Source organism: Babesia bovis (assembly GCF_000165395.2).
Source record: "Babesia bovis T2Bo chromosome 4 map unlocalized Chr4_1, whole genome shotgun sequence".
Classification (NCBI taxonomy): domain Eukaryota; phylum Apicomplexa; class Aconoidasida; order Piroplasmida; family Babesiidae; genus Babesia; species Babesia bovis.
Genome location: NW_026261571.1, coordinates 914,491 through 940,373, shown reverse-complemented (window position 1 = coordinate 940,373; position 25,883 = coordinate 914,491). Strand labels below are relative to the sequence as shown.

The 25,883-nt window shown below is 38.1% G+C and overlaps 13 protein-coding genes across 13 annotated transcripts; 5 read left to right on the top strand and 8 right to left on the bottom strand.

Annotated features, from left to right (window-relative positions):
- Positions 1–23: 23 nt before the first annotated feature.
- On the bottom strand, positions 24–1,190 carry BBOV_IV008100 (Adenylate kinase family protein). Its single transcript, XM_051767071.1, has 7 exons — positions 970–1,190; positions 820–931; positions 615–783; positions 480–578; positions 330–443; positions 195–295; positions 24–152 (listed from the first exon to the last, which is right to left on the bottom strand). The coding sequence occupies exons 1-7, from the start codon at positions 1,094–1,096 to the stop codon at positions 146–148; spliced, it is 729 nt and encodes a 242-aa protein (XP_051623300.1). The 5' UTR covers positions 1,097–1,190; the 3' UTR covers positions 24–145.
- A 97-nt stretch (positions 1,191–1,287) lies between these two features.
- On the top strand, positions 1,288–1,904 carry BBOV_IV008090 (Ribosomal_L29_HIP superfamily protein). The gene is made up of 2 exons (XM_001610681.1): positions 1,288–1,440; positions 1,502–1,904. Exons 1-2 carry the CDS (start codon positions 1,438–1,440, stop codon positions 1,868–1,870), a joined length of 372 nt encoding a protein of 123 aa, XP_001610731.1. The 5' UTR covers positions 1,288–1,437; the 3' UTR covers positions 1,871–1,904.
- Positions 1,905–2,014: 110 nt separating this feature from the next.
- Positions 2,015–3,838, top strand: BBOV_IV008080 (uncharacterized protein). The gene is made up of 2 exons (XM_051767464.1): positions 2,015–2,434; positions 2,504–3,838. The coding sequence occupies exons 1-2, from the start codon at positions 2,035–2,037 to the stop codon at positions 3,796–3,798; spliced, it is 1,695 nt and encodes a 564-aa protein (XP_051623299.1). The 5' UTR covers positions 2,015–2,034; the 3' UTR covers positions 3,799–3,838.
- Positions 3,839–4,012: 174 nt separating this feature from the next.
- On the top strand, positions 4,013–5,518 carry BBOV_IV008070 (Phosphoglycerate kinase family protein). Its single transcript, XM_001610679.2, has 2 exons — positions 4,013–4,139; positions 4,207–5,518. The coding sequence occupies exons 1-2, from the start codon at positions 4,089–4,091 to the stop codon at positions 5,401–5,403; spliced, it is 1,248 nt and encodes a 415-aa protein (XP_001610729.1). The 5' UTR covers positions 4,013–4,088; the 3' UTR covers positions 5,404–5,518.
- Positions 5,519–5,820: 302 nt separating this feature from the next.
- On the top strand, positions 5,821–7,268 carry BBOV_IV008060 (ribose-phosphate diphosphokinase family protein). Its single transcript, XM_001610678.2, has 2 exons — positions 5,821–6,328; positions 6,429–7,268. The coding sequence occupies exons 1-2, from the start codon at positions 5,909–5,911 to the stop codon at positions 7,026–7,028; spliced, it is 1,020 nt and encodes a 339-aa protein (XP_001610728.1). The 5' UTR covers positions 5,821–5,908; the 3' UTR covers positions 7,029–7,268.
- Positions 7,269–7,314: 46 nt separating this feature from the next.
- BBOV_IV008050 (LSM domain family protein) lies at positions 7,315–7,784 on the bottom strand. Its single transcript, XM_001610677.2, has 3 exons — positions 7,662–7,784; positions 7,505–7,618; positions 7,315–7,453 (listed from the first exon to the last, which is right to left on the bottom strand). The coding sequence occupies exons 1-3, from the start codon at positions 7,747–7,749 to the stop codon at positions 7,449–7,451; spliced, it is 207 nt and encodes a 68-aa protein (XP_001610727.2). The 5' UTR covers positions 7,750–7,784; the 3' UTR covers positions 7,315–7,448.
- Positions 7,785–7,798: 14 nt separating this feature from the next.
- On the bottom strand, positions 7,799–8,901 carry BBOV_IV008040 (Synaptobrevin family protein). Its single transcript, XM_001610676.2, has 5 exons — positions 8,652–8,901; positions 8,303–8,492; positions 8,070–8,195; positions 7,924–8,036; positions 7,799–7,873 (listed from the first exon to the last, which is right to left on the bottom strand). The coding sequence occupies exons 1-5, from the start codon at positions 8,879–8,881 to the stop codon at positions 7,834–7,836; spliced, it is 699 nt and encodes a 232-aa protein (XP_001610726.2). The 5' UTR covers positions 8,882–8,901; the 3' UTR covers positions 7,799–7,833.
- A 193-nt stretch (positions 8,902–9,094) lies between these two features.
- BBOV_IV008030 (uncharacterized protein) lies at positions 9,095–10,127 on the top strand. The gene is made up of 4 exons (XM_001610675.2): positions 9,095–9,355; positions 9,401–9,487; positions 9,523–9,678; positions 9,738–10,127. The coding sequence occupies exons 1-4, from the start codon at positions 9,290–9,292 to the stop codon at positions 10,095–10,097; spliced, it is 669 nt and encodes a 222-aa protein (XP_001610725.1). The 5' UTR covers positions 9,095–9,289; the 3' UTR covers positions 10,098–10,127.
- A 69-nt stretch (positions 10,128–10,196) lies between these two features.
- BBOV_IV008020 (Transcription factor Tfb2 family protein) lies at positions 10,197–12,183 on the bottom strand. The gene has a single exon (XM_001610674.2). It carries the CDS (start codon positions 12,131–12,133, stop codon positions 10,373–10,375), a length of 1,761 nt encoding a protein of 586 aa, XP_001610724.1. The 5' UTR covers positions 12,134–12,183; the 3' UTR covers positions 10,197–10,372.
- A 12-nt stretch (positions 12,184–12,195) lies between these two features.
- On the bottom strand, positions 12,196–13,549 carry BBOV_IV008010 (WD domain G-beta repeat family protein). The gene is made up of 9 exons (XM_051767857.1): positions 13,418–13,549; positions 13,246–13,352; positions 13,142–13,205; positions 12,998–13,106; positions 12,837–12,956; positions 12,726–12,782; positions 12,499–12,688; positions 12,393–12,464; positions 12,196–12,357 (listed from the first exon to the last, which is right to left on the bottom strand). Exons 1-9 carry the CDS (start codon positions 13,534–13,536, stop codon positions 12,239–12,241), a joined length of 957 nt encoding a protein of 318 aa, XP_051623298.1. The 5' UTR covers positions 13,537–13,549; the 3' UTR covers positions 12,196–12,238.
- A 32-nt stretch (positions 13,550–13,581) lies between these two features.
- Positions 13,582–14,243, bottom strand: BBOV_IV008005 (uncharacterized protein). Its single transcript, XM_051767400.1, has 5 exons — positions 14,092–14,243; positions 13,938–14,052; positions 13,800–13,892; positions 13,709–13,762; positions 13,582–13,672 (listed from the first exon to the last, which is right to left on the bottom strand). The coding sequence occupies exons 1-5, from the start codon at positions 14,226–14,228 to the stop codon at positions 13,640–13,642; spliced, it is 432 nt and encodes a 143-aa protein (XP_051623635.1). The 5' UTR covers positions 14,229–14,243; the 3' UTR covers positions 13,582–13,639.
- Positions 14,244–14,253: 10 nt separating this feature from the next.
- On the bottom strand, positions 14,254–15,971 carry BBOV_IV008000 (putative integral membrane protein). The gene is made up of 4 exons (XM_051767127.1): positions 15,273–15,971; positions 14,845–15,184; positions 14,445–14,625; positions 14,254–14,409 (listed from the first exon to the last, which is right to left on the bottom strand). The coding sequence occupies exons 1-4, from the start codon at positions 15,914–15,916 to the stop codon at positions 14,258–14,260; spliced, it is 1,317 nt and encodes a 438-aa protein (XP_051623297.1). The 5' UTR covers positions 15,917–15,971; the 3' UTR covers positions 14,254–14,257.
- Positions 15,972–21,454: 5,483 nt separating this feature from the next.
- Positions 21,455–25,641, bottom strand: BBOV_IV007990 (variant erythrocyte surface antigen-1 alpha subunit). The gene is made up of 2 exons (XM_051767584.1): positions 25,485–25,641; positions 21,455–25,273 (listed from the first exon to the last, which is right to left on the bottom strand). Exons 1-2 carry the CDS (start codon positions 25,609–25,611, stop codon positions 21,471–21,473), a joined length of 3,930 nt encoding a protein of 1,309 aa, XP_051623296.1. The 5' UTR covers positions 25,612–25,641; the 3' UTR covers positions 21,455–21,470.
- Between the last annotated feature and the right edge of the window lie 242 nt (positions 25,642–25,883).

Below are 25,883 nucleotides of genomic sequence, written 5' to 3'. Positions count from 1 at the left end.
CTTTCCAAAGGTAATTATCAGCAACGTTCTAAGTCTATATTTAACAGCGGAAGATGAGAGGATATTATATTTCCCCTCAGATTAAGAACATAATACCACAGATTTGTTCATTTAGTTGGCATAGTTAACTATAGGGAAATATCGTTTACAATCTTGTATACTTTGCAAACATGTGATGTTGTTTAATCACTTACAGTTGGTCAATTGTGATATTTTGTAGAAATTTCTCAAAGCTAACTTTGAATTTGCCGTAATCATCAATGCCCCGTTTTATTGCAAATGTCATCGTTGGTATCTATTAAGTCTAAATCGTCTAAGAAAAAACTAACACCTTCTAGAGCACGAAAAACCTCCTTGTGGTTTTTTTCGTATGTTAACAAACGATTCTGAATGATCTCTTCAGTGTCATCAGGCCTTTGGTGTAATTTCGCGCAACCGTTGCACTGAAACGAAGTCATGGTTGTTGCTGGTAGACAAACCTTCAGCAAGTCGGCCTTAGAAGGCAGCAGTGGAGGCATTTCATATTCACCGGAGCTAATAGTGCAAATGTTATAACTACTATTGCACTGAGCACAGTGCTATAAAAAAAATTAAAGTGACAAACGGAAACACACCCTTCGGCCTAATAAGCGTTTTACCAAAATGTTTCGATCCAACGTTAAATCTACCGATATGAGTGGAATATTCGATTTGAGAGATATGGATTTCAGAAACTGTGCCTGTGCGGCTGTCCTAGGAATTCCATCCAAGATTAAACTTCGAGAGGCTAGCGCCAACTCAGCGCTGTAGCATATACAACAGGATGGCTACTAATTGTACCTGACTATACTGCATATAGTGTCATCATCGGCATAAAGACCTGATTCAACTATCTTTTTCACCCGACGACCAAGTGTGGAGCCCCTTTGGATCTCTTTACGCAGTATATCACCTTAATACCGCGTAAAACAACCAATGCACAAAACGAACCTGATGAAACATGATCTATATTCAAATCAGAGGCCAACAGCCTTCCAAATGTTCCTTTCCCTGTGCCTGGAGCACCGAAAAACAACAACAGGAAGCATTTGGCGTTTAGGGTTGATTTACCAATCATCAACAGATGTCATCTAATAAGGTCAATTCATAACAAATAATATAGCTATCCTACGGCAGTATGCGGCACTTTTGATAGATTCACATAGAAACTTAAGAAGGTCGAACACGTCGATATCTGCCGTCGTGCAAGGGCCCAGATGGGGTGATATGGCCATCTACCGTATCATCTCAACTCGCCATTGTTACGTTGTTATAATTACGCCTATCGGTTATTTTTGACCAAACATATTGGTGTGCGTAGAATAAAGCCAATATATTATCGGGGTACCGTTTTCCTCCGTAGTGTTGGGAGCGGGATCATAAACTATACGAATTTGATACATACTTCATTGTTTAAAAATGGTAAGTATATCTTCTTTGCGTTTTTATTTGTTTATTTTTACGTTATTAACATTACGTACAGGAGAAAATCAAGGTGTACGAACTCAGGAACAAAACCGATGCTGAACTCTTGAAGCAACTGGAAGACCTCAAGCAAGAGTATGCATCTATGAGAGTGCAGAAAGTAACAGTGACTTCTACGTCCAAGTTGTCGCAAATCGGTGTTATAAGGAAGGCCATCGCCAAGGTTCTTACAGTATACAACCAACGCAAGCGTGAGGAGGCCAGAAAACAGTACACAAAAATATCTGAAATGCCTCTTAATATGAGACCCAAACTTACCAGAGCCAAGAGAAGAGCACTTACCCCAAAACAACTCCACCTCAAGACCATTAAGCAGCGCAAGAAATGCGAAAACTTTCCTAAACGCAAATATGCCTTATTGGTATAGAAACACGCACTTTAATCGTATGAGGATGTATTGTCTTGTTATTTTTAGTTGTTAATGTATTTTTTATATGCCACCCACCTGTCGCGCGTTCAACTTCGTCGGGGTCTCGGTGTAAAATACAATGTCTACAGGTGTGTATTACATAGTTCAGGGAATTATCTTAAATGGCAAAGCGTAATTACTTTACATTGAGCGACTTTTTTTGTCAGAAGGGGCTCGATGTTAGTAAAGGAAAAAAGGATAGGCAGATTAAAAAGGTTGAAACGGCAAAGACTCCCAACGAGGGTGTTTTTGCATTCGGGAAGCGTCGCTGTCATTCGTTTTCTATCACCAATGATGTGTATGATAATATCAAGTCACCTCTGTTGTCGGACGACTTCGAGCAGACAAACGCTCATTGTAATCGGCTAAATAGAGAAATTTTTTGTTTAAACGATTGTCCATGTGATGATGTGGACTATATAAAACAGCTTGAACCATTTTCCAACATCAAAACTATCGCTATTGTAGGGAATCTAGCATTCTCCTCTCGGCAGCACCTAACTAAAATATTCACAAATTCAGGTAGGATGGCATCACATTAGTCATATCGTGTATGCATTATATGTGTGTCATGTGTATATTTGGTTGCAGGTATCAAGGTTGTTGCAAAACATACAACGGCAAATTGTATGTTATTAGGATGGTGGACTGACGTTTCTACATTATCCCATAAGGTTGGTGAAAATGTGATTATAATACTCGAAGAGGATTTTATGAAGTTGATAAGTCATAAATTGATGGGACGATGTCGTCATATCAAGTATCACGACGGTCTGTCGTTGTCGTATCCAAATATTTGCGAAGGTGGCCAGCTCTTGAAAGATCAATTAAGGCCCACTCGCATTTCCCAGATTTTGGGGCATCAAGATGTATTTGAATCATTATATAATTTTCTTTCGTCGCTGAAGCGTGATGATGCGGATCAAACAGCGGATGGTAACACAATGAAGAAGAAAACTTGTGTTATTCTATATCCTCCGGGATGCGGCATACGAAATGGAATTGAACTTATTTGTAGAGCAATGGGATTTTACTGTTGCTATGCAGATAATCCGACCAATGTAGAAAATTTTGTTGCTCAAAAAGAACTAAAATTCGTGTATGTATATCATCGGGAAACCCTAGATGCAACTTCCCTGGAGCAAATAATTGAAATTAATAAGCCTGTGATCATTATGATAGAGGATGTTAATACTAACTTCATGGTTTTTATGCGTGATCAACAAACCGATTTGATTACATCAAGAGGAACCGTTTCTGTGAATGTCCCCTCGTGGATTACGAATTCCGCAGTATGTATTACCGTGCCGCCTACCCCGGATTTGGCATCACACATGTTGATAAGATCCATACTCCAAGGTATATACAAGGAAAGTAATATAGATGATGCTGAAGTGGAGGCTGTGGCAAAAAGAGGTACAACGATTAATGGATATATCGATTTGGAGAAAGTAATCAATTTTTTGCAATTTTATGTTGTGATCGATAAACCGTCAAGAGAGACCCTATATGAGAAAAATCATGCGTCATATACAGATATCAGCAATAGTTTTGCCATTCGCTCTTATGAAAGAAGCCTCCAAGTTGTGGAACACGCTTACCAAATAAACAGTCATACAAAAATTGACTGGGATGTATACGGTGATGTAGAAGTCCGGAACGTCACTACGGAACAGAATTGCCCAGCAGACTACATAAACCTGTGTGAAACGACATCTATATCCCCTATGAATGTCGCAATGGAAAGGTTATTGAAAAATGAAAAATATATGGAAAAGCTTTATAGGAAGGATCATATAGATCTTATAAGAATGAGAAGAAAACTAAATGCGTTAGTATATGGTCCATGCGAATGCTATAGTCTAATCAACATCTCAATGGTATAGTGGATAACACACGAAGAAAATAACACATTTTTATGTGTGTAATAATATTCGATAATTAGAATGCATATATGTATACGCTGGCCAATGTTTATTCTAGCCAAAAAAAATGTATATTCTTAATACTACTTTTGTGGCATCGTCGCATCGGAAATAACTTTTATTCATGTTGGAGCCCCAGTTGTTATGAATTATTTCGCCTACTAATCAGGCGTTTACTCAACATTATTCTGCTCTGTCCATATAGACAATATATAAATAAAACTTTCGGTAGAACTTTTGTTTTGGTAATCATGGAATCCATGCTCTCGTCTAAACTCGGCCTTGCCGATATTGTCGATAAGGTACGTCAAATGAAATGCGGCATTGTTGCCATATGAACGTGTGTTGTTTTGTTATAACATCATACAGTTGCCTGGTGCTAGAATATTGCTAAGGGCCGACTTTAATGTGCCCATTAAAGAAGGAGTCATCGGGGATTGCACACGCATAAAAGCAACAATTCCTACGATCGAATTTCTTCTAAAACACAATGTCAAATCTATTGTTATGATGTCGCACCTTGGAAGGCCTGATGGTAGCCGTGTAGAAAAGTACTCTCTTCGTCCGGTCGCTACCGAGCTCTCCAAAATTTTAAACAAAAAGGTTGATTTCCTTGATGACTGCGTTGGTGAAACTGTTGAAAAGTTTTGTCAGGAAGCTCCTACAGGAACGATCGTGTTGTTGGAAAATCTTAGATTCCATGCTGCAGAAGAGGGAGTGAAAGATAAGGTAAAGGTCGATGACAGCATTATCCAGGCATTCCGCAATAGCCTGACCAAATTAGGTGATATTTATGTTAATGATGCATTTGGAACAGCTCATAGAGCTCACAGTTCTATGGTCGGTGTAAATGTGCCTATTAAAGTGGCAGGACTCCTTATGAAAAAGGAGCTAGACTACTTTGCCAAGATACTTGAAACTCCTAAGAGACCGTTCATGAGTATTTTGGGCGGTGCTAAAGTTAAGGACAAAATACAACTAATTAAATCCATAATGCGAAAGGTTGATATTCTATTCATAGGCGGTGGTATGGCCTATACGTTCAAGAATGTTCTCAATGGAATGCCCATAGGTCAATCATTATATGATGAAGAAGGAGCGAAAATTGTTCCAGATATAATGGCTGAAGCGAAGCAACTTGGTGTTAAAGTATACCTTCCAATTGACTTTAAAGCTGCTACTGCGTTTTCCAATGACGCTCCTTTTAAGGTTGTTAGCGAAGCAGATGGGATATCTGATGATTCACAAGGTTTGGACTGTGGCCCAAAGACAGTGGAACTGCTCAAAACTGTTATAGAAGGCTGCCAAACCATTGTGTGGAACGGCCCACTTGGTGTCTTCGAATTTTCTAATTTTGCAACGGGTTCGATTGCCGCATTAGATATCGTTGGAGAAGCTACCAAAAGAGGAGCAATCAGTGTGATTGGTGGCGGTGATACAGCATCTCTTGCCGAACAAACAGGCAGGGCTCATCTTTTCAGCCACGTTTCTACCGGTGGTGGCGCCTCACTCGAACTGATGGAAGGAAAGGTTCTTCCAGGTGTCGATGCCCTTTCAAGCAAGTGAATATGAAAGTCGGCATGTTGCGGTCTTCTAAAAGTTGAGATATGTATATTACACCTATTTATAATGGACTTTATCATATTGGGATGTCAAGACGCAATTTCACTAATTTGAAAGATAATGTGCTTGTAGGTGACGATGAGTTTAGTTTGAAAATCTGTGTCGCGTTAATATTTCCCATTAATGCTCTGCCCATATACAGATAATGAACGAATGCGAGAAATGGAGTTGAGCAGTCCTTCTTGCGGTGTATGTGTTACATTTGAATTATCCAACATACGACGTAGTTCACTTTCTAGTGTCATAATGTATATTGAATGTTACAGGTGGCGTGCTACGTTGTAAGCGCGCGAACTGTGTCGACTATATATGTTTGGTCGGGCGAGTGTAATGTACCCATTTCCTAATTTTCTATATTTTAATATATAATTGTTGAGATATAATTGTGCGTAGTAGGCTGTGGAAGGGTTCTGTGTGCAATTTTTTAGTGTACGTCTGTCTTGGTGAAATGTTATCGCCTGCGGTGATACTAATATTGTTTTTGAGAGGTATTTGCACTATTAGATCAGAAGGAATGATTGACAGAATGGTTTCTAAAAATGAAAAGAATCTTCTAGTATTCACAGGTAATTGGAATAAGTGTCTAGTTAATGACACTTGTTCCCTTTCTGGATTAACTCTGGGAAAATCTGACGTATCAACTTTTTCAGATGGGGAAATAAAGGTTGATTTACAGGAAGAAATTCTAGGATGTGACGTGGTAATAATCCAGTCCACGTCCCCCCCTGTTAATAGAAACTTAATAGAACTCTTATTCATGATTTCTGCAGCTAGAAAATCAGGGGCAAAGCAAATTACAGCAATAATACCATACTTTGGATATGCAAGGCAAGACAGAAAACCCAGTCCTGGGTCAAATATATCGGCGGTAGGTGAAATACATCTCATGTATTAGTTGCTTCATAATCGATTGTTCTATAAATAGCGTACTCATAGTCATTTATGGCTGTTATGATAGCACTTTTCAGAGCGATGTAGCCAGGATGCTAGAGTTGACAGGTGTTGATCGAGTTATATCATTCGACCTCCACAGTGCTATGTGCCAAGGATTCTTTGGACCCAGGGTCCAAGTGGACAACTTGAGTGTTATAAAAATCTTTATAGACCATCTAGTAGGCTTTAACAGGGTTGCTGTGGTTTCGCCGGATGCAGGTGCTTATGCCAGGTCAATTCAACTATACGACATTTTCACGAAGAAGTATCCACAATGTGATGTTTCTTCAGCCATGATATTTAAACAGAGGCTAAAGGCAAATGAATTGGCAAGTGCTCAATTGTGTGGTGATGTCAAGGATCGTGATGTAATTATAGCTGATGACATTGTTGACACAGCTGGAACTCTGTGTAAAGCGGCAGAAATTTTAATAACAAATGGTGCAAAGAGTGTAACGGCCGTCATTACTCATGGCATATTTTCTGGGCCAGCATTGCAGAGAATAAGGGAATCTCCCATTACAAGAATTCTAACAACGGATTCTATCGCACATTCTGAGTCCGTCCTTGCGGAACCTAAAATACAGATTATATCACTCGCTCAGGAACTTTCAAGGGTATTGTTATCAGTATAACTGAGTGTAATTTTAGGGCTGTTAATTAGCATTCACGCCGCTGGCCATATAGATCAGGTACCTTCTGACATTAGGCTCCATTACCCAATTAACTCTCCTTTAATCATGGAAAAGGCTAAATTAACACTTAAATCCAGTTTTCAACGGAGTTTCGCATGATGTGTAATACACAACCAGATTATTTCCAATGTGATGCTAGCAAAATAGTGTTCCACTAGGTAAAGGAGAGTCAATATAAAAACTTATTTGATAAATCATTGTTTTAATATTTTAATGATTATACGATGTGTATAAAACGTGGAGCATCATTTCATTAGTGTAGTGACCATTTTCTTTCGCTAACCACCATAGCACCAGTGGGTAAGCCTAAAACCCGTTCAGGGTCACAAAAGAAGATTCTGAATCATTGAACTTCAGTATCTAGACTTATGTAGAGCACTGGAATTCTGATGTGCGCATTATATATTGACTCTTACCATTGTTGCCTCGTATGAACGAGTCTCCATACGCTTTAACCAGCTCTCCGTCACAATATTCCTTAGTATTTTCCATAGCCAAGTTCATCCTGTCATCCAAGCTAGACAATAATCCTGATATTTAATTATTATTGGAGCTGTAGTTATATACACATACCACGAAATCGCGTCCCATTATTAAGCTTTACTATTACCGGCTTCCGTGTTATATTGGCAATATAAGAACTAGGAGTATGAGTCTCCATATTCTATTAATACAATCTTACATTAATAGCCAAAAGTTATGTTTCCACAGTTAAGTTAGTGTATTTTGACTGGGGCCTTGGGGCTCACATCGCCGAGCAACAACTATTGCGTCGTCTAGCATCCCTGAGTGTTTTTAAATGATTGTATTTTGTTCTATATGCAAAATGACGCACCTCATAAGTCTAGCTGTAGATTGGGTCATGTCCTGGCTTTTTGCGATCAATTCATCCAGGTTTCCCTGTCTATTTATCAATTTGTCCAACGTATCCATCACAATTTGTTTTGTCTGTAGGTATATTATTTTCATTGATCAAAGTACCTCATCCAACTTAGATTGTGCGTCAACCAAAACGTCACGCTTTCCCTTGTATTGATCCATCAAAGTTCGTAGTGCTGGACACTTTAAAGCTTCACCAGTGTTGTCACGATAGACGTTTTCTTGTACCTGTAAATTCCATATCTGTTGTCCATTTGTTGCCAATATAGCACATATATTACGGTGTTAAGCACCTTTCATCATGACAATAATAAATGCTGGTTATGCAAGTATACCTTATATATTTGCATGGCTTCTTGAAGAAATTGGAGCGCTTGGTATCTTGTGCAATGTTTATTGACAGCTACTATAAAAACAAGTTGACTTGGTGGTAAATCACTAGTAGCTTTGACATAGAACATTCCCATGTTGTTTTCCATATCTACGCATTTCGACTCGTCAGGTAGTGCTTCTTGTGCCGTGGTCCTAAATCTATTTTATTACATGCCCAGAGTATGCAGATATTAATGATAGATATTTATTCAGTGACCATAAAACGTGTGGTCATATGGCATTGACAGATACGAAATAATGTCTTCTTAATCACGAACGAGAACTTAAAGTAGGTATTTCATAGGCGCTTACCTTGACACCAAATCGGTCACTTCACGAGATATTTTAGCCATATACATTGGTAGAGTCGAAAAATCGTATTCCGCTGTGAGCCTACATGCTTCCTTTTGCGCATAGTGGCGCATAACTATAACTGCGTATATGTGACACCCATCTTTATCCGACGATGAGATATTTTTCTTTGTCTCCGCATTGCCAAGATTCCCAAAAGAATTAACAACACTTCCAAGCCAATCACCCATCTTTAAATGTATTATGTTATAATTCCTTATATCAAAATAGTGATAGTAGACTCTCAAATATGAGGATCATTGTGCCACTACACTCCGGATTTGAATGTGCTACACAACTAAAAATGTCATTTTGTATTTAGGAATAATATTATTTATTCTATTTTGTATGTGTATATATATGCGATTACATTGGCGAAGTACATTTGCTCACCAATTGTACACACTTGATGTCATTGACGAATTATAACGTCATAGATTATTTATTAAACTATAATACGCAGGGATACGTTAACACTGGGAGCATTACAATCGATGTTAATTATTAATTTGTTTTCCATGGTTTCTGTATGATCTAAATCTTTTCATCTATCCGCTTTGCTCGAGTATATCCTCTGATCTCAAGTTCTATTAATCAAAATGTCATACGCTGGGAGAAGTACCCGAACGTCTAACGAACCGGTTCTATTACCTCATGTTTTTAATGTAAGTTAGATTCCGTTGCGATTGTAATAAACGTATGTATTGCAGACAACCGAACTGAATTATGCTGAACTGAGTAAGTGGAACCTAGATAGTTCAGTATTCGGCTTTCATGAAGATATTCTCAAGGATAAGGTATGCATTGATTATGTTTTTATAAGTTGTAATAGAGTGCTGCAACTGCACAACCGACTGTCATCACACCCAGTGTTCAAGTTGCCTCCATAAGGGCCAACAGAAGGAGACCGACCTACGCTGCTAAGTGTGTAAAAAATGAATCGGCCGAGGAATCAGCCGAATCGTCAAGTGACGCTGATAATAGAACGGTAAGCATTCCATATAAGTTGGCCTGTTGGACCATACGTAACTTTTCAAAATTCTACAGGCCACAGCAAAGGATATACGCCGCAACAAGATACTGCATTATCGTAAATTGCTAACTGCGACAGTGAAAGTAAAGACCGCTATTTTTCATGCAAAGGTGATAGTTATGTGTAGCAAAGATGGAAAGTGCATTGAATGGTACAAAAATAAGGATTCGGAAGGAGACGAAAATAAGCGACAGCTAATCGGAACCCTACCAGTTGCCAAAATAACTAACTTCAAAACAAAGGTAGACAATCTCAGATATTTGGAGATTACAGCTGGTACCAATACGTATATTTTTGTGTTCAAGACGAGGGAAGAACGAGAAAAATGGCAAAGTGATTTTGATAATTTTGTCAAATTTATGAAGATGATATGAAAAGCAGGGGAAGTATTGGCATGGTTCCATTTCAACGATTCTATAAGTAATTGTTAGACCTATTTAGGAACTAAATAATTCTGGTTACTACAGTTATTGTATTAATTGACCACCGCTGTTTTCAGTGTAGTATTCGCACTTTTTGTGGCCACTCAGTGGCATTTTGACAATATTTTGTCATTGTAAACCGTTTCGTGACAGAAATCAACAGTATCTTCACGCGTCGGCAGAAGCAATCTCTTACATTGTTGTCAAACACAACATCAAGGACTAAGCTATCTATATGGATTTGCAGAGCTTGAACGTATTTTTTCTTCCGCTAACGACGACCGAATCTGCTTAATCTTTTCAATTACTTCCTCTTTGGATTCTAACGTGCAGCCTAAATATTTCTCGTTCTCTAGCCATTTTTGATATGCTGATGAAGATATGTCCGATGGCCATGCTGTATGGTATATTTCATAACGTTTAGTTTGTGCCCATCTGACTACACGTTTGAAAAGCTCTGGGATGAAGTCATTGTCCCACCTTTTGAACACCACTGCATTTAATAATTCAAGTCTATTGCGTTCGGCCTCCCACATTTTTAATTGACGTCGCACGTTTTCTGGAACATTCATCACATTACGATTTATCTGTATATCATCATATTGCCCTTTAGATTCGAAAAAGCATATTAGTTGATCTGCTGTGATCCCACTCTTGAATGCCGTTTGTAAGCTTGATCTTGTTAACACCCCAATCACCAAATTCGGTGTCTTAGCTTGCAATTCGCAAATGTGATTTAATACATTCATTTGCAATGCACTTGGTATGTAAGCATAAATCTTAAAGTTGCTCTGCACAACCATTTTGCTTCCTTTATTACCGCAAACTGACATGGAAATTTGGTGTTCTTCAACTAGATTCGCATGCTTAACATCCACAAGGAAACTTAAGTTAGTGACGTAAATTTTGCTCCCATCTGAATCGGCATAGACTAAGCCTAACTCGATGAGGAATCGTAATATCCGTTGCTGGGACAATGTCGGATTATCTAATCGGAATGTATCACCGTATCTAGCCTGCGATAGAGATAAAAGCAAATCTAAAGATTCAGTTAAATAGTTCGTTCCCAAAGCTAACTTTTCTATGGTTTCTTGATCATTTACATCAGTTCTGGCTTCATTTCTCCCTTCTGAATTGTCTGTTAAATTTGTTTCATTAAATAAATACCCTTTCTCAATGTATTTTAAATATCCAACAATTAATATAATCAATTGTGTATCAACTCCCTTCAATAGCCAGCTCAAGGCATGGCGACTCATCAAACTTTCACCTCTCCCGATCCTGTTCTTCTTTTTCTCATCAAATATCATGCTATATCCTTCTAAGACATGTAGAAGATCGGATGAAATGGTCTTTCCATTTTTCGTTAGAGTGAAGAGCTGTTGCTCTAACGATTTGACCTTTTTGAATAACAACGGATTTTTCGTGTTTGTTCCCTTCATTTTCTCTAGCTTCCTTATTTTCTTCAAAATTTTATTCGCTCTTAATGTTTTTTCACGATGCTCCTTTGACACGAGAAATAATACTAAAAAGTCTAAGCGTTCCTTTGAGTGCTGTATAAGTGTGTTGATTGATGGAGGGTTGCCGATGATTTTATCACGGTCCTCAACATTTCCTAAGTAGTAAAACCCTTGCTCTAATTCTAGAGGTATGTCATAAATATCTTTCAACGTCGATTCTTTAAAGTATTGGTTCAATTCATATTGTTGTTTTCCATCCTTCGCACGGTTGTCGGAAATCTCAACGATATAATAAGACCTCAACAAAGATAAAGCTCTTCTGAAATCGGTAAACGAAGTTGGATTCATCCATAACCTTAAGGCTCTCTCAGGAACAGCTTGGTTTATGTTAACGAGGCGCAAAATTATTAGCTGTTCAAGCTCCCCTAAACTGCGAAATATAGCACGATTTGGCGCTCTTCGTCTAAAAAGAGAGTGCCATACTTTGTCTCCGAGAAGTCTAATATGGTTAAGGAAGCTGTCTTCCATTTCTTACAAAATGGGTTACCGAGAATTTTCGACACATAATAACGTAAATAGCTATATCAACAAAGTGTGTGTTTGTTAGATGTGTACATTCTAACACATATGATACTACTGAGTAGATATGTTGTCACTTGTGCCCTTAAGATCGGGTAGCCACCATGCGACCTTTACACACGCCGACGATATTATGGCCTTCTTTGGATTGAAACAGGCAAAATGAGGTGGACCTTGCAGATTTTTTTATATTGCTAAACAAAAATACCCTCGTGTCCAGGAAGACAGCAGACATTTTGCCCTTTAAAGTTCCATATGGACAATCTTCCATCAGTGCAGCCTACTGAATTTATCACTGATGTTTATACATTTACCAGACAATAGATATCTTCCATCGGGTGATATAGAAGGGAAACATAAATCCTTATCGTCGACGATGTAAGAGGGTCTATTATCATAACAGCATGCGAATAGTGTAGTCCCATTCATTGCATTGATGCAAATTAGTCTTGCGAAATTTGTTCCTATTACCAGACTTCGACCATTGGGGTTAAAATCAATGCTCTGTTGACATATAGTTAGAGTCGGAACATTCTTTTACCACAACATCTTCCTTTGTCAGCAATACATTTCCGATATCAAATGTAGTAAAGGGTGCCTAGGCAATATTATATGATTGGCGCGTATTGGGATATCATGATGTATCACTCACCTGGTACCTTGATAAATCGTATAAAGAAATCTCTTTCTTTTCTACGGATGAAGTATAAAGAGCAAAAATCAGTCCTAGCGTATCAAAAGCACCTATAATCTTTCTCCCTTTATAGGAAAACTACACATTGAATATACAATAAAATGATATCAAATCCTTACCAATGGAGTGGAATTGTCATAGTTGTAAAGCGAACATGTATCATTGGCTGTTGTAATGAGCATCATATCTTTATTAGGATGAGGAGATATTCCGCGTCCGCTTATTAAACTACAAAGGAGTTTATATCCTCTTGCTTGACCTACGGTGCACCAAGAGAAAAGCTCCTCATGTATCTATTTTCCACCGTATCCCATAATTTGACGGACGCTACAAAGTTGTATTAATCATTTGAGATATCTATGCCAACCTGCAGTAGCATCATAAGATGAACTGCACACGATTATTCGCGGGCTTTCGTTGGTAAATCTAACGCCAGAGACGCCATGCTTCTTGCTTTGTAGAATGTTTGTAATGCTACAAATGTTTCTAATACTTAATAACAAAACATTAAACTAACGCAGCCATTATTCGATACATACCATGCCTTATTTAAGGAATATATAAAAACACTTTTATCTTGAGACGATGTCACCATTGTTTCACCTGCTGAATCCCAATCCATTCCATTAGTTAAGGAGAAACGGTCCTTGAAGGCCATTTTTACGGTAAAACTGTGTCTTTTGAGGGTTTTTTAGGAGATTACCTTCTAATTTTACTATCATTCAGCCTTGTCTTAATATAAAGTTCATCCATATTGGACACTAATTGTGTGCTTCCAGTCTCCATATTTTGACCTTTACTAGTGCTGATTAGAATTAAAGTGTCATTACCATGTAATTCCAATAATCACGATGGAAATATTGTGATGATGAGATTCTCAACAACTACTGTCTGTCAAACAAAATGATTCCGGCTGAATACCTTTAGACATAACAAAGCGTCATTTTTCATAATAATGTGCGACAACCCGCACACAATGGATACAAGTTGTCCGACCTGGGAACCCATGTGACACTAGATGTTTTATCGGCTATCTGTTTTTTGAATCTAAATTCTCACCTTCACTGTGTATTTTGCCACGTTTTCACTGTTCATATTACTATGCATAAGCTTGATCTGCAAGATTCTTCCTGTGCCATCATCAAAGTCAAAAACCCCTTGATCATAGTTCAAACTGTACGCAGATTTTATTCTTATGTCAGCGAGGATTTACCTTATTATAGTACCCTGCATCCACAATGAGTAAATTGGCCTGCCGTATAAGCTATAGGTCACATCGAAAAGAGAACCCTGGAAATGGATATTTATGAAGTCCACATCAGTGGCAAATGAGGGTGCCACTAATACCATGTAAATATAATTTATTATGTTTGGGCGTGTTAAATCTGTTTGTTTGTTTGTTTACGGGCCACAAGTAGCCTTCGCAGTGTGTAATAGAGGGTCATACCCAAGAAGCAGAAAAAAAGAGGATAATAAAAATGTTTCGCAGTTGTTGTTTGAATATCCCTTACCGTGATGTCCAAAAAGGAGACTGTGGCAGATTGAATGATCACAGGTTGTTCTTACCCCTTCCGCTAGTTTTCGGTATTTGTTCCCTACATAAAATAGGAGATCCTACTCTACAATAACGCGGATTGTCCGCATTTTCCAATGTTCCCCAACGTTCAGCGCAGTCAAAGTAATATCCATCCTTGAAACGCAGTTGTATAAATCGTCCTAAGTATTGCATCTTCAATTGGGGGATATCCTGCATAACATGGATAATGTATTATTTTGGTAAATATAAAATCCTAAATCGTAAAATGGGCCTATCTATGGTAAAACATTTCTTGCTCTGTGTGGACCTTTCACTAGGTTAATGGTTCGCGTATGATGTATAAAAAATGTGCTTTCATGGCCATACATTGCATCTTTTCATTATTCCTTGTATGGCTTTTTAACATAATAATATGCACAAATAACTTACCCGGTATAGAATATTACTAGTGCTCTCAGAAAGGGTTTGTTCACAATATTTCCTAAAAGCTGGTAGCCAGTTTGATATTGTCAATCGAGCTTCCTCCGATGAACAGATTACTGAACCCTTTGTGGGACAGGCACAATTGCGCACGATTGTCTGACCGTTTGGATTTGTTGGTATTATCGATATCGAACACTGTCCAATATGCTGATTGTAGTCCGAACATTTTGATAAAGAGCATTCTCTTTGCTCTGTTGCCAGTGATCGGGTTCCTTTGTCATGGATAATCCTAAATCTTTCCTGTATACCTGTATTGCACTTTTCCGAACAACCACTCCACGGAGACCTGCAAATTGATTATAAAATTAACAGAATGTGGATTATTAACCCACAGGATTATGCAACAAAAATACTACAAATTGTGCAAAGCTAACCATTTCGTTTTAGCTTTAGATGGATCTTTGGATAGGCATAATACTGCGTCAACAGTATTACATGCTTCTCTCCTTTCAGTAACGGAAAAGTTTTTTGCAAAAGAATTTAAAAGTGTACCTTTGTAATTTATTATGTTTAAATATTTTGTTCCAAGCTGTAATTTCTCGTAAGGCTTTTTAAACTTTGCTTGAAGGGACAACCTGCGTAGTCTGTAAGTCCAGTAACCCATATCATCCAGAGCTTGTGATTGGCTACACGGAGGCATTTTCATAGGGCATCTACAGCTCGACGTCTGTTCATCATAGTTGTAATCTTCTATTTCATCGACTGGAATTGGTATACATGTCTCAGCATGTTGTATTTCAAAAGGGTTCCATTGATCTTGGAATGTGGTTTTACGAAGTCTAGCGTACCTTAGCTTCTGAATTAAATCGAAAAGCGCGTTGTATTCATTATAGATGTTCGACGCGGCATGTGTATAGTCGTCTACCGTCACTACTGAAGGCAACGTATTTAGCGTGGGAAGCTGGATCCCAGAACCATAAGCAGCCGTGAACAAGGTTTCTTGAGAGTTACCTGCATCTGTAGTATTCGCAGCGGGGTTCAACAATGAGCTCCAAGGACCCATAGTTGCGGACATCATAGTGTGCTCCCGTTAACCCAGCGCTTCTGTAGGAATTTTTGAACCGCAAGCAGACATTATTTTATTAAAGTCACACAGAAATGTGTGTCTCGATACCTACTTCACACTATAATGTCAATTAACGGAAACATTACACACCACATAGCCCATTGAACCGTTTGACACGCCGTTCTACCATTACTATGTGTATTGGTACCATCATAACTTATAAATTTGACCATTGTAGAATGTAATGCAGTACTTTCACTTCTAATATGATATCATTGTTGCCCATATCTGAGAAATAAAATTGGCGTTCATTATATTTTAGCGCATTACGGCAACCAAAAACAATACGTCTTACCCTAGAGTTGAACAAATTTTTGGTTATACAACTGTGCGCAGTATCATCATCGGCGTATAATGAACCTAAGTTTGATTGAGTGAATAGATGCATAACCTAGGGGTAAGGGATGAATTGGTTGGTAGGCAATCCTCTTCAGTACATAGTAGTGTAAACTGTGTATGTTTTACAAATGGAGTTGGTTTTATAAATCACAAAATCGTCATAGTATCTTCACTTGTAAGGTTTTTGTCTTTTATATATACGAAAAGGATATTTGGATACATCACGGGGCAGGTACCAACCATCAACCGACCGACTTCGCATCTTCATATTTCTATACATTAGAGATTGTTAATATAAACTGTAATACCATTACAAACTGTTCCTTCTAAATGATAACTATATGTGCAATGATCTTACTGTATCGACGTGATACATCCCGTGTAACGTTGTTTTTGTCTTATAATTTTAAATTTTATTCGATATTGACCAAATGTTGATGCATGGTTCTGTAATTATCTTCTTTGGCAGATTGAACAAATATTCGTTCGATGGATGGCTTGGTTAGCTTATATGGCAATCGAACATACGCCTTGCAGGTGATTGTGGTAATTCTAATTTCCATATACCTTTACGTTGTTTCTCCAGTTAACATTAGGCTGGTAGATATTTTCTACGGGTGTATAGGATATTTTATTTCAATATTATCACGCCGAAAAGGCAGATTTTCTGAACAAAGGACGAAAACTTTGTTACGCTGGTAATAGATACATTTATGAGGGATGCATGTGAATGATCTATCTCCTCTATAATCCATTTGTTGAAATAATTCGGCATATGCAAAAGTTACGGCAGTGCGCATCTTGTATTGCCTTCCGTTTATTTTTCCTTTCTTGACCAATGTAGCACCGAAGTTGCCAACAATCCTCCAATCTCATAGTATCTCCTTGAAAAACGCAAGGTATTCTTGTATTAGGCACCATATGTTGCCTTTCACGAGTTTGTTTTATCTTTAAAAACCATGATTGACATCAATCCGATGCAAACATATCAATACATTCCAGTTTATCTGGGTCTATTCTTCTCTTATTGTTAGAGGGAATATCACGCTTGTACATTTGATGTTTTTCATTTCAGTATGTGACACCTTTACACCATTGGATACCCTATTGGTAGGTCCGTTCGTTCTTTTCATGTTTCATTCTTCTGTTATGCATCTATTTTTACCTTTAATTTAAAACTATTGCCCTTTCCCGTGTTTGTTGCTCTTCTCTTCACGTTGGATCATACCATGCTTCCGTATAAGGCTGCAATGGGTGGTATATCCCTTATTCGACAGGTTATTTATTAGATCTTGTTGTCTTTTGCTATTGCTGAGTAATATTGCACCACGTTGTGCTGTGCAATTTGTTAAATCACTTTTTATAAATTATTAATTATGATCTGCACCTTATCAAATTCGACTTAATCGTGTACATCCAACATAGTTTCGAAATCATATATATTTCCCGGTTTCAATTAAGTGCATTCTGCTTTGCTTTAATATATCAATATATATGCTACTTTAATGTACTAGGATCACTATCATTAGATAAAATTTTGTGCACTATGTCAGCGCATACGTCCAGATTATAGCAGAAGTAAAACAGCATATGACTGCATCAACACAATCACAGGGGCACGTGTTTTATTGATCACGTATGAAAACATAATCAGGCAGATTGTTTCGTTATATGAGCTGGCCGTAATTTTGCAAGTGAATTGGTTTAATCTCCATGATATATTACAAGCGTCCAAAGAAGATTTATGCCATATAGGAATAATTATTGTATATTCCCGATGGTATCACGCTTATACGGTATAAGTACCGGTGAAGATCTATTGTATTGCATGTTTAAACTGCAATTTTTTTGATAGAGGCTACAATGGTACCCCTAGCCAGGAATTTGTTTTACGCTAAAAATGCAATCTGAAGAGGAAATTTTGGTGATTTGATAGCATCAATCTGCTACGTTTATGGTATTGTCTTGAACATCGGGTTCTATTATCCGGAGTCTGTAGAATCCTTCAGCAAAGCGAAGTTTAAGACATTTTACGCACTATGATGTTACTCACTATTTCAGTAATGAATGCAACCGTAGCAATTTATGGAAATTTAGCGAACGTATTAAATCCGCTTGATACATGAAAGTCTTGTACAATGTACTAAGAAATGGTTAATGTTGAACATATGATTATATAGTCAATCTCCTTTTATTAGTGGAAGTCAATCTATGATTCCTCTTTAATGTCTACAAGTATGGTTATTGAGAAACATCATACCTATATTAATATATATAGAATTTCCAAAATTTGTTCAGCTAAGAAACTGGACACCAGATGTGATAGAATCTTGTTTAACGAAACTTGCATAGAAGGGAAGTTTATTCATCATTTCTCCAGGACGTTTGGTCATGTCTTAGGAGGTATATTTTTATGCATTGCATCGATGGTATGTTTTATAGTAGGTGTGTTGGACATGATACTGAGTACGAGAGAAATTATATTTTTATCAAAAAAAGCTTATCATTATTTATTTTCAATTTTATGTTATATATACTATTACATATGATAAGATAAATCAACTTTTATGTAACTCCTTCACACAATACATATAGAATTCAGTATGTAGTAAACGAAATATGAAATTTATTCCGATCAAAGGTAACATTTATAGATACAATATATAAAATAGTAAAACATAATCCACTCAAAAAATTATAAATAATTAATCACGCGGCTTATAACAATAAATTCTACGGTTGTCTTCATTTTACATAGCAAATATCATCATACAAATGTAAGACAGCTCATTAAAAATCGTATAGCATATAACAAAGATGATAGTATAATATAATTAGCACATAACATCAAATACATTAAATTAAATACATTGGTGATCGACTTCAATCGAATGAAAAGACAATTGAATAATATCATGACGCCAAACGTTGTTTAATTAATAATGCGCATTTGTTAAAATGAAGGCTATTAAAATAGAACAAAAAAATTACAAAATAATATCGTTGGCATAAATAATAACATTCATATAAACCTGGTGCGTGATGTAAACATAATTTGTACTTTTAGTAAATTGTTGTGTGTCAAGGCAGCAAGATAATTGTTAATTTTTGTATGAATCGTATAATGATGGCAAAATAAGTACACCATAATGCATACATGTATATTTAACATAGTATAAATGATATTTATTTTTTGAAATACGACATATCAAAGTAATTTTTATACTAATAGTCGTGATTAATCTACTTATGTGATTGTTTATAACCATCAATGCATTATAAACATTAAATATATTGAACGCACAATATTGTAATTAAAATTGTGAATGTGAAATGCACTATACATTTATTATTTGTTAAAATCAAAAATAGGTAAATAAACTTTAGAAATTTAATATTCATGTTTTTAATTATGTTAAATTTTTTACAACAAAAACCTTAAGACAACATAAATAGTTGCACAAATTGTATAAATATTATTGTTTTTTATGCTTTGTCACAACCTTTTGTTCTAATGCAATGCATATTATAAATATGAACCATGTAATATTAATCATTTGTTACCTTAAATGATGAATAATTGTCCACATAAAAAAGTCATTAACTGTTGAAAATAATGCAGTCCAAAAATCAGTATCGTTAGTTTGACAGCATTTCATTAGAAAGTACTATAATCAAAAGTATGATAGTATTTCACTTTTAATGCATCACAAAAACAAAAATTGTTTATACGAAAAACCACAATATATACATATTTTATACTCAATATATTTATTTGATAAGCAAAAGTGTAATAAATTAAAAAATAAAAACGCAATTTATTATAGATACAGGTTGATCATTAATGCTATGATGTTAATTACTCTGAATATTCAATCAACATTTGATAATGTTGTCATATTCCAATAACGATTCATTAATTAATTTTAATATAAATATATTAAAGTATTTTTTCACAATTTTTGTTTTTTCTGTGTTCAATCATTTGCATGTCATATTATTTTTACAACACGTTGTGTGATATATAAGATGATTGTTTTACAATGAAAAAAATCACATATTATGATTTCCAATATAAAAATTTTTTATTGTTTAATTTAATACGGTATTAACTAATTGATTTTATTACATATTTACTGCTTATAAACGTTTGTTGTTTTACGTATGTCATTTTAACATTTCCAATTACTGTTCACTTCATATAATATATGAAATTAATGTTTGTTTTCATGTTGAATAACAAATAACGTCTTCGTTATGTTTCAATGTGTAGAATTTTATATGATATTATAGCATGCGTTCATAAAAAATAGTATGTAATAAAGATTAATTATATGAATATTAATTTTATGTTAAGTATAAATTCTATTTTATGATGCTGTATGTGCAACAAATAAACAATAGATAGCATTTTTGATGTGTACAAAAAAGTATATATTATTAAATGGTTTTCGAAGTGTGTTTATATCAAGAGAAAAAGTTACACGGGATGTATCACGTCGATACAGTAAGATCATTGCACATATAGTTATCATTTAGAAGGAACAGTTTGTAATGGTATTACAGTTTATATTAACAATCTCTAATGTATAGAAATATGAAGATGCGAAGTCGGTCGGTTGATGGTTGGTACTTGCGTCATCATTTTTTCAATTGTTACATTGTGATATTTTAAATATATATTATATATGTATGTATATATATATATATATATATATAAACATTAATGCTAATATTATTGTTATTAAACATTTTCCTAGACATTCTGTTGCATTTGGTTACTGTTTAATATCTGCTATTCATTTATTGTAATAGTTAATGTGCTGTTTATAACTGGGAGTAGTCATGAGTTGCTTATTATGTAATTAAAAAAATTACTCTATGAAATATATTTTTTTTGTATTGCGGCAAATCGGTGGCAATTGGAAATGGTAAAGTATTATTGATAAGGTTTGACATACACGTAATTATGTTACGAAAATAATTTTTTAAAATACGACCTAAATTGATTTTGTTTTTTATTTATCTACTATTTTCAACATCCGCCACTAATTTATTACAATCTTACACACAATGGCGTTTTATACTTATGACAAAATTATTAACAATGCTGCTCAACTTCTATGCAATTCTCACTAAAACTCTTACAAACACTGCTTCTACACTATTACACAATATTCCTCTCCTTTCTACCAAAATACTCCACCAGTTCCATTCCTTTGCGTCCCGTCATAACCTTATACCACATACACTGCCACTGGTGTTCTCCACCCCGTAACCAATGCGACCTCATATGTGTCCAGTCCAGTGGCCATATGGCACCAAAGGCAAGGTACATTACCGCTAAGAGCCACGCCAAGGTCAGTACAAAGATCCACGGGAGCCGTATGTCGTATTGGAGTTGGCCGACCTGGGAGAGGAGATTGGTGAGGGGGTGGTCCTGAGAGGTGTCTTCCTGCTTGTCCTCTAGTACTTTTTCCAGGCTCTCTAGGAACTCGTGGCAATGCTTAGTAGTCTTGTCACTCCTTTCTGTGATGCTATAATCTCCCTTGTCCTTATCCCTCTGTTGGTACCCCTCCAGATTGAATGGGTTACCGTAGCTGAAGCCATGTCTATACAATACCGGCAGTACCCCGGTACATGATACGATTGATTGGCACTGGCATAGTCCGGCGCTACCTGCATCACTCTTCTGTCCGTGCTCTCCCTTCTTGCACTTATTGGGGTCACACTGTCCCTTACAGCCCCGGCATTCAATATTACGGAATGCCTCAGAGAGTGACTCTAGTCCTGAATGAAGTGCATCTGATAGATACAGTACCCATGAGAGGTACGTTCCACCGAAGGTGGCACTCACTGCCGTATAGAGTTCACCGGTTAGGGGGGATACGTAGTGGTTACTGTCAGTGAGTGTTGAGAGGGAAGTGGTGGTGGGAGTAGTAGTGGACATTAGAGTAGCACTATCCCCTTTATCACCCTTAATATCTATCAGTGCTTGTCCTACTGTGCCTCTATACTGTCCTCCATCACCCTCCTTCTGTGGTATCCACCCTATATTTTGTACCTCTTGGCGCAACCCGGAGGCACACCACCCACAAATGTAGTCATCATCTTCTTTTTTAGATGGGTCTTTATCGTGCTCACATTTCTTGTTCTGGTCCTTCTTGTTCTTCCCCTCCTCTTTATTTCCTACACCACCCCTAAAGAACCCAAAGACATCACCCAATACCTGCGGTGTCGTGGCACTGAGTGCTGCTGTGACCCTCACTAGTGTATAAACACAAGACTGCATCATGTCACCGTTACTGAAGAAGTACAGGATACCATAGAGTCTGGCGCCAGTATGGGTGACACCGTCCTGGAAGTTATTTCTGAAACCCATTGGCAATGGGCAGCACTGGCCTGAGCCATTACAGTGTCCCAAGTGGGATGCAGCAGGTGGATACTTGTCGTTGTCCTCACTGTAGAGTACCTCTCTACAACTAAAACCAGGTAACCTATCCTCTAGGAATGCCTGGAGGGGGGAGGGGACACCAGTGGTAGTGGGTTGGAGGCAGGTCTGACAGACAGTGGGATTTGATGGTTGGCCGCACTTGGTGAAGTGTGATTCACATGGAGTGCACTTGGCAGCGTTGCATATGTCTTTGATCTGATCTATAGCTTGTTGAAATTTTGCAGTAGCCCAATCCGCTAGGCCACCCTTCAGCATTGAATTCTTATCTTTTAGTTCATTCTTTAATGCCTCCAATGCATCCCGTACCTTACTAATAGCCTCACTAATCCTGTCCTTGGCACTACTGTAATCCTTCTCCCACTCTTGTCCACTATTAGATATCTGCTGTAATGACCCAGCATCATTACCATTTTTCACTAATATATCTAGTGCTCCACCACCCTTCGTCAGCTTCTCTAGTGCCTCCTTAGCCTTCGTTAGTTCTGCTTGCCCATTCAGCCCATCCTTCACCGCCGCCTCCAGTCCCGTCCTAGCACTCTCTAGTGCCTTCTTAGCCTTCTCTAGTGCCTTCTTCACCCCCTCTATAGCATCCTTCTTCTTCCCTTCCAATGCCTCCTGGGCATTACCCAATTGTACCACTACCTCGCCAATCTTTTCCAATAATGTTTTTAGCCCCCCTGCGAGCTTATCACTCTCCTTTATCCCCTTCAGTATCTCCCCCTTTACCTTATCAACCCTCTTTTTCCTATCATGTTCCATGGGGCTACACCCCAGGCACATCCAGCTAACCACATCCTTCCCAAGCACCCCATCACCATACCTACATTCACGCCATTTGCCTCCTAGAGCCACTTTCATGGCACATTGCTTCCTAAGGAAGTAGAGTTGGTAGAACAGGGCCCTAATGTAGTGGACCACCTGGTTGTATGCTTGGATGGGCACTGATGGGTAGGTGAAGTGGCACTCCGTGTTGGCATAGAGGGAGTGAATGGCAGGTTCTTTAGTGCTATCAGCGCCCTTGAGTCCACCCTGGATACCGATGAGGACCAGTGGGCAGTACTGGGTCACTGCTTGGAAGTGGGCAAACAGGTTGAATTCATCAACGGTAATTGGAGCTGAACGGCCTGTTTGAAGGAATGAGAGCGTTTTAGTACCATCCTTTTCTGGTGCTACCTTCTTCAATACTCCTTTGGAATGCTTCAGTATCTTTGGATATGCCGTACTATAGGGCAATGCACTGAGCCAGTAGAGGATTTCACGGATTGTTCGGGGAGTTTTATTTTCCGCCTTCGGCGGCGCTTTGTTCTGTAACCCAGTGAAATAGGCACACGATAGAATGTAGAGCTTGTACAATGCACCACATTTGTTGATGTTTTCTTCAGCTATGCTGGTGGCGCCATTAGCATTCTTATGGAAGATAGTAGCGTTGCTGCAAAATGCACCCTTCTCTAAAGTATGTATATATCCTGCATAGTTCATACCAGCCGGATTTCTGAATGTATTATCACTGTTGTCTTGGCCATGGACAGGACTACCATTACCAGTATCCGGGAATCCCAAATATAGCTTACCCCTAATCCCATCCCATATAACTGCATCCCATCTATTTTTCGGCCCATGGTTATTCAACATATCCCTAGGAAACCCTAAGGCCTGGAGCCATTGGGATAGGGTACCATCATCTAGACCACTACCATTCAAAATATTATTGTTCCACCGTGGGCTACCCTTGGCCCACTTTCCTGTCCAATACATATAGGTGATTCCACTCCAGATGAGACATACTGACCCTAGGAAAATACGGGCACATTGGTGACGGCGATGGGAGGGGGTCACACTTCCACCCCTCTCCAGTAGATCTGTCCATACGGGTTTCATCGCCAAATAGTCATCAATATATATTGATGGAAACAACATCTCTCCATATGCCGACTGATATATATCCTTGTATATACGATGGCCACCTTTATATGTGCCCTTGTCATTGTCTTCAACACAACTACACTCCTTTTTACTACATCCACATCCCTTCCCCTTGCAATAACACTTGCAGCATTTGCCTGCTAAAGCGCATTTGCAAGTCTCAGCAGTACAGGAGTCACCACTAGTACCACCACACTTACACGGCTTCTTCTTATCATCACTACACCTTGTACACCTCCTTCCTAGGTGGTGTCCTTCATTACTGTCCGGCTTGGGATCATCCCATTTCATACATTCACAGTCCTTACACGGATCGTTCTTCTGCACATCCTTAAGATACTCGCACGAGCCATCTTTGCCATGTTGATTCCCATGGCCACTACTACCACTGCAGCCACCGTTCCAACACTTCTCTATCCTACTCCACCCAATGAGTGCACTGAGTACTTGTGCCAACTGGTCTATATATGTCCGGACCACGAGAGTGCCACCTAGCCCCTGGACTAGGGAGAATAGCCCATTGAGGCACTCTGTGACTCTCTTTTTTTGGGGGCCCTTGCTGTTGTCATCGCCATCACTTTCTCCTTGATAGCCTATAGGACACCATGAGGTACTGTATACCGGTAGTGGTACTAGATAGTACTACTCTAGTACTGAGTACTTACCATGGTACTCCAGTTCTACTGACTGCAGTAGGTCAGTCACTGCCGCCGCCAGGCCACAAATACACTCTGTAGAGGGGTGAGTCTATATACAATGTGGCGCCGAAGGCGCCCTTATATATCTGTGTCTACAGTAACGTACCAGTATCCTTGTTCAGTTCTTTACCATCCCTACCAGTTACCCTCAGGACCCAGTCAATGGCCTCCTTCAGGTTGGTGGGAGCCTCTGTTAGTGACGTGTAAGGTTTCCAAGAGCTATTAGGGGCCATTATCGGTGCTTCTAGGAGTACTCAGCAGTACTCACAGTGGTGAGGGAGTCGTCTGGCTATCGGGGTGGAATCCTATATGCTACTAAGCGCGCCCGTAGATTGGTGGCGCGCATACTGTTCTGTGGGATTCCACCACTACCTATGGGAATCTACTAGGGTAGTATACTCAGAGGTGGTATTGCTATTGAGTAATAGGTGCTACTAAATAGAGAATCCTAAGGTATTACCACGGTGGTGATGCCATTGTTATACTGGAATGCTGAATTGCTTAT

Coding starts and splice junctions, on each gene's coding strand:
- BBOV_IV008100 (XM_051767071.1), bottom strand. CDS start 1,096: ATGATTGGTAAATCAACCCTAAACGCCAAATGCTTCCTGTTGTTGTTT. Junction 932..969: donor TATAGATCATGTTTCATCAG/GTTCGTTTTGTG, acceptor CGCGGTATTAAG/GTGATATACTGCGTAAAGAG. Junction 296..329: donor TTTTTCGTGCTCTAGAAGGT/GTTAGTTTTTTC, acceptor TAGACTTAATAG/ATACCAACGATGACATTTGC.
- BBOV_IV008080 (XM_051767464.1), top strand. CDS start 2,035: ATGGCAAAGCGTAATTACTTTACATTGAGCGACTTTTTTTGTCAGAAG. Junction 2,435..2,503: donor TAAAATATTCACAAATTCAG/GTAGGATGGCAT, acceptor ATTTGGTTGCAG/GTATCAAGGTTGTTGCAAAA.
- BBOV_IV008070 (XM_001610679.2), top strand. CDS start 4,089: ATGGAATCCATGCTCTCGTCTAAACTCGGCCTTGCCGATATTGTCGAT. Junction 4,140..4,206: donor TTGCCGATATTGTCGATAAG/GTACGTCAAATG, acceptor AACATCATACAG/TTGCCTGGTGCTAGAATATT.
- BBOV_IV008060 (XM_001610678.2), top strand. CDS start 5,909: ATGTTATCGCCTGCGGTGATACTAATATTGTTTTTGAGAGGTATTTGC. Junction 6,329..6,428: donor CTGGGTCAAATATATCGGCG/GTAGGTGAAATA, acceptor AGCACTTTTCAG/AGCGATGTAGCCAGGATGCT.
- BBOV_IV008050 (XM_001610677.2), bottom strand. CDS start 7,749: ATGGAGACTCATACTCCTAGTTCTTATATTGCCAATATAACACGGAAG. Junction 7,619..7,661: donor TAATGGGACGCGATTTCGTG/GTATGTGTATAT, acceptor ATTAAATATCAG/GATTATTGTCTAGCTTGGAT.
- BBOV_IV008040 (XM_001610676.2), bottom strand. CDS start 8,881: ATGGGTGATTGGCTTGGAAGTGTTGTTAATTCTTTTGGGAATCTTGGC. Junction 8,493..8,651: donor GTGACCGATTTGGTGTCAAG/GTAAGCGCCTAT, acceptor AAATAGATTTAG/GACCACGGCACAAGAAGCAC. Junction 7,874..7,923: donor TCTACAGCTAGACTTATGAG/GTGCGTCATTTT, acceptor AAAAACACTCAG/GGATGCTAGACGACGCAATA.
- BBOV_IV008030 (XM_001610675.2), top strand. CDS start 9,290: ATGTCATACGCTGGGAGAAGTACCCGAACGTCTAACGAACCGGTTCTA. Junction 9,356..9,400: donor TATTACCTCATGTTTTTAAT/GTAAGTTAGATT, acceptor TATGTATTGCAG/ACAACCGAACTGAATTATGC. Junction 9,488..9,522: donor AAGATATTCTCAAGGATAAG/GTATGCATTGAT, acceptor AAGTTGTAATAG/AGTGCTGCAACTGCACAACC.
- BBOV_IV008020 (XM_001610674.2), bottom strand. CDS start 12,133: ATGGAAGACAGCTTCCTTAACCATATTAGACTTCTCGGAGACAAAGTA.
- BBOV_IV008010 (XM_051767857.1), bottom strand. CDS start 13,536: ATGGCCTTCAAGGACCGTTTCTCCTTAACTAATGGAATGGATTGGGAT. Junction 13,206..13,245: donor ATCTTATGATGCTACTGCAG/GTTGGCATAGAT, acceptor ACAACTTTGTAG/CGTCCGTCAAATTATGGGAT. Junction 13,107..13,141: donor AGCTTTTCTCTTGGTGCACC/GTAGGTCAAGCA, acceptor ACTCCTTTGTAG/TTTAATAAGCGGACGCGGAA.
- BBOV_IV008005 (XM_051767400.1), bottom strand. CDS start 14,228: ATGGTATTAGTGGCACCCTCATTTGCCACTGATGTGGACTTCATAAAT. Junction 13,893..13,937: donor TGGCAAAATACACAGTGAAG/GTGAGAATTTAG, acceptor TAAAACATCTAG/TGTCACATGGGTTCCCAGGT. Junction 13,763..13,799: donor ACGCTTTGTTATGTCTAAAG/GTATTCAGCCGG, acceptor GACAGACAGTAG/TTGTTGAGAATCTCATCATC.
- BBOV_IV008000 (XM_051767127.1), bottom strand. CDS start 15,916: ATGATGTCCGCAACTATGGGTCCTTGGAGCTCATTGTTGAACCCCGCT. Junction 15,185..15,272: donor TCTAAAGCTAAAACGAAATG/GTTAGCTTTGCA, acceptor ATCAATTTGCAG/GTCTCCGTGGAGTGGTTGTT. Junction 14,410..14,444: donor ACCGAAAACTAGCGGAAGGG/GTAAGAACAACC, acceptor AATCTGCCACAG/TCTCCTTTTTGGACATCACG.
- BBOV_IV007990 (XM_051767584.1), bottom strand. CDS start 25,611: ATGGCCCCTAATAGCTCTTGGAAACCTTACACGTCACTAACAGAGGCT. Junction 25,274..25,484: donor AGAACTGAACAAGGATACTG/GTACGTTACTGT, acceptor GGTGTCCTATAG/GCTATCAAGGAGAAAGTGAT.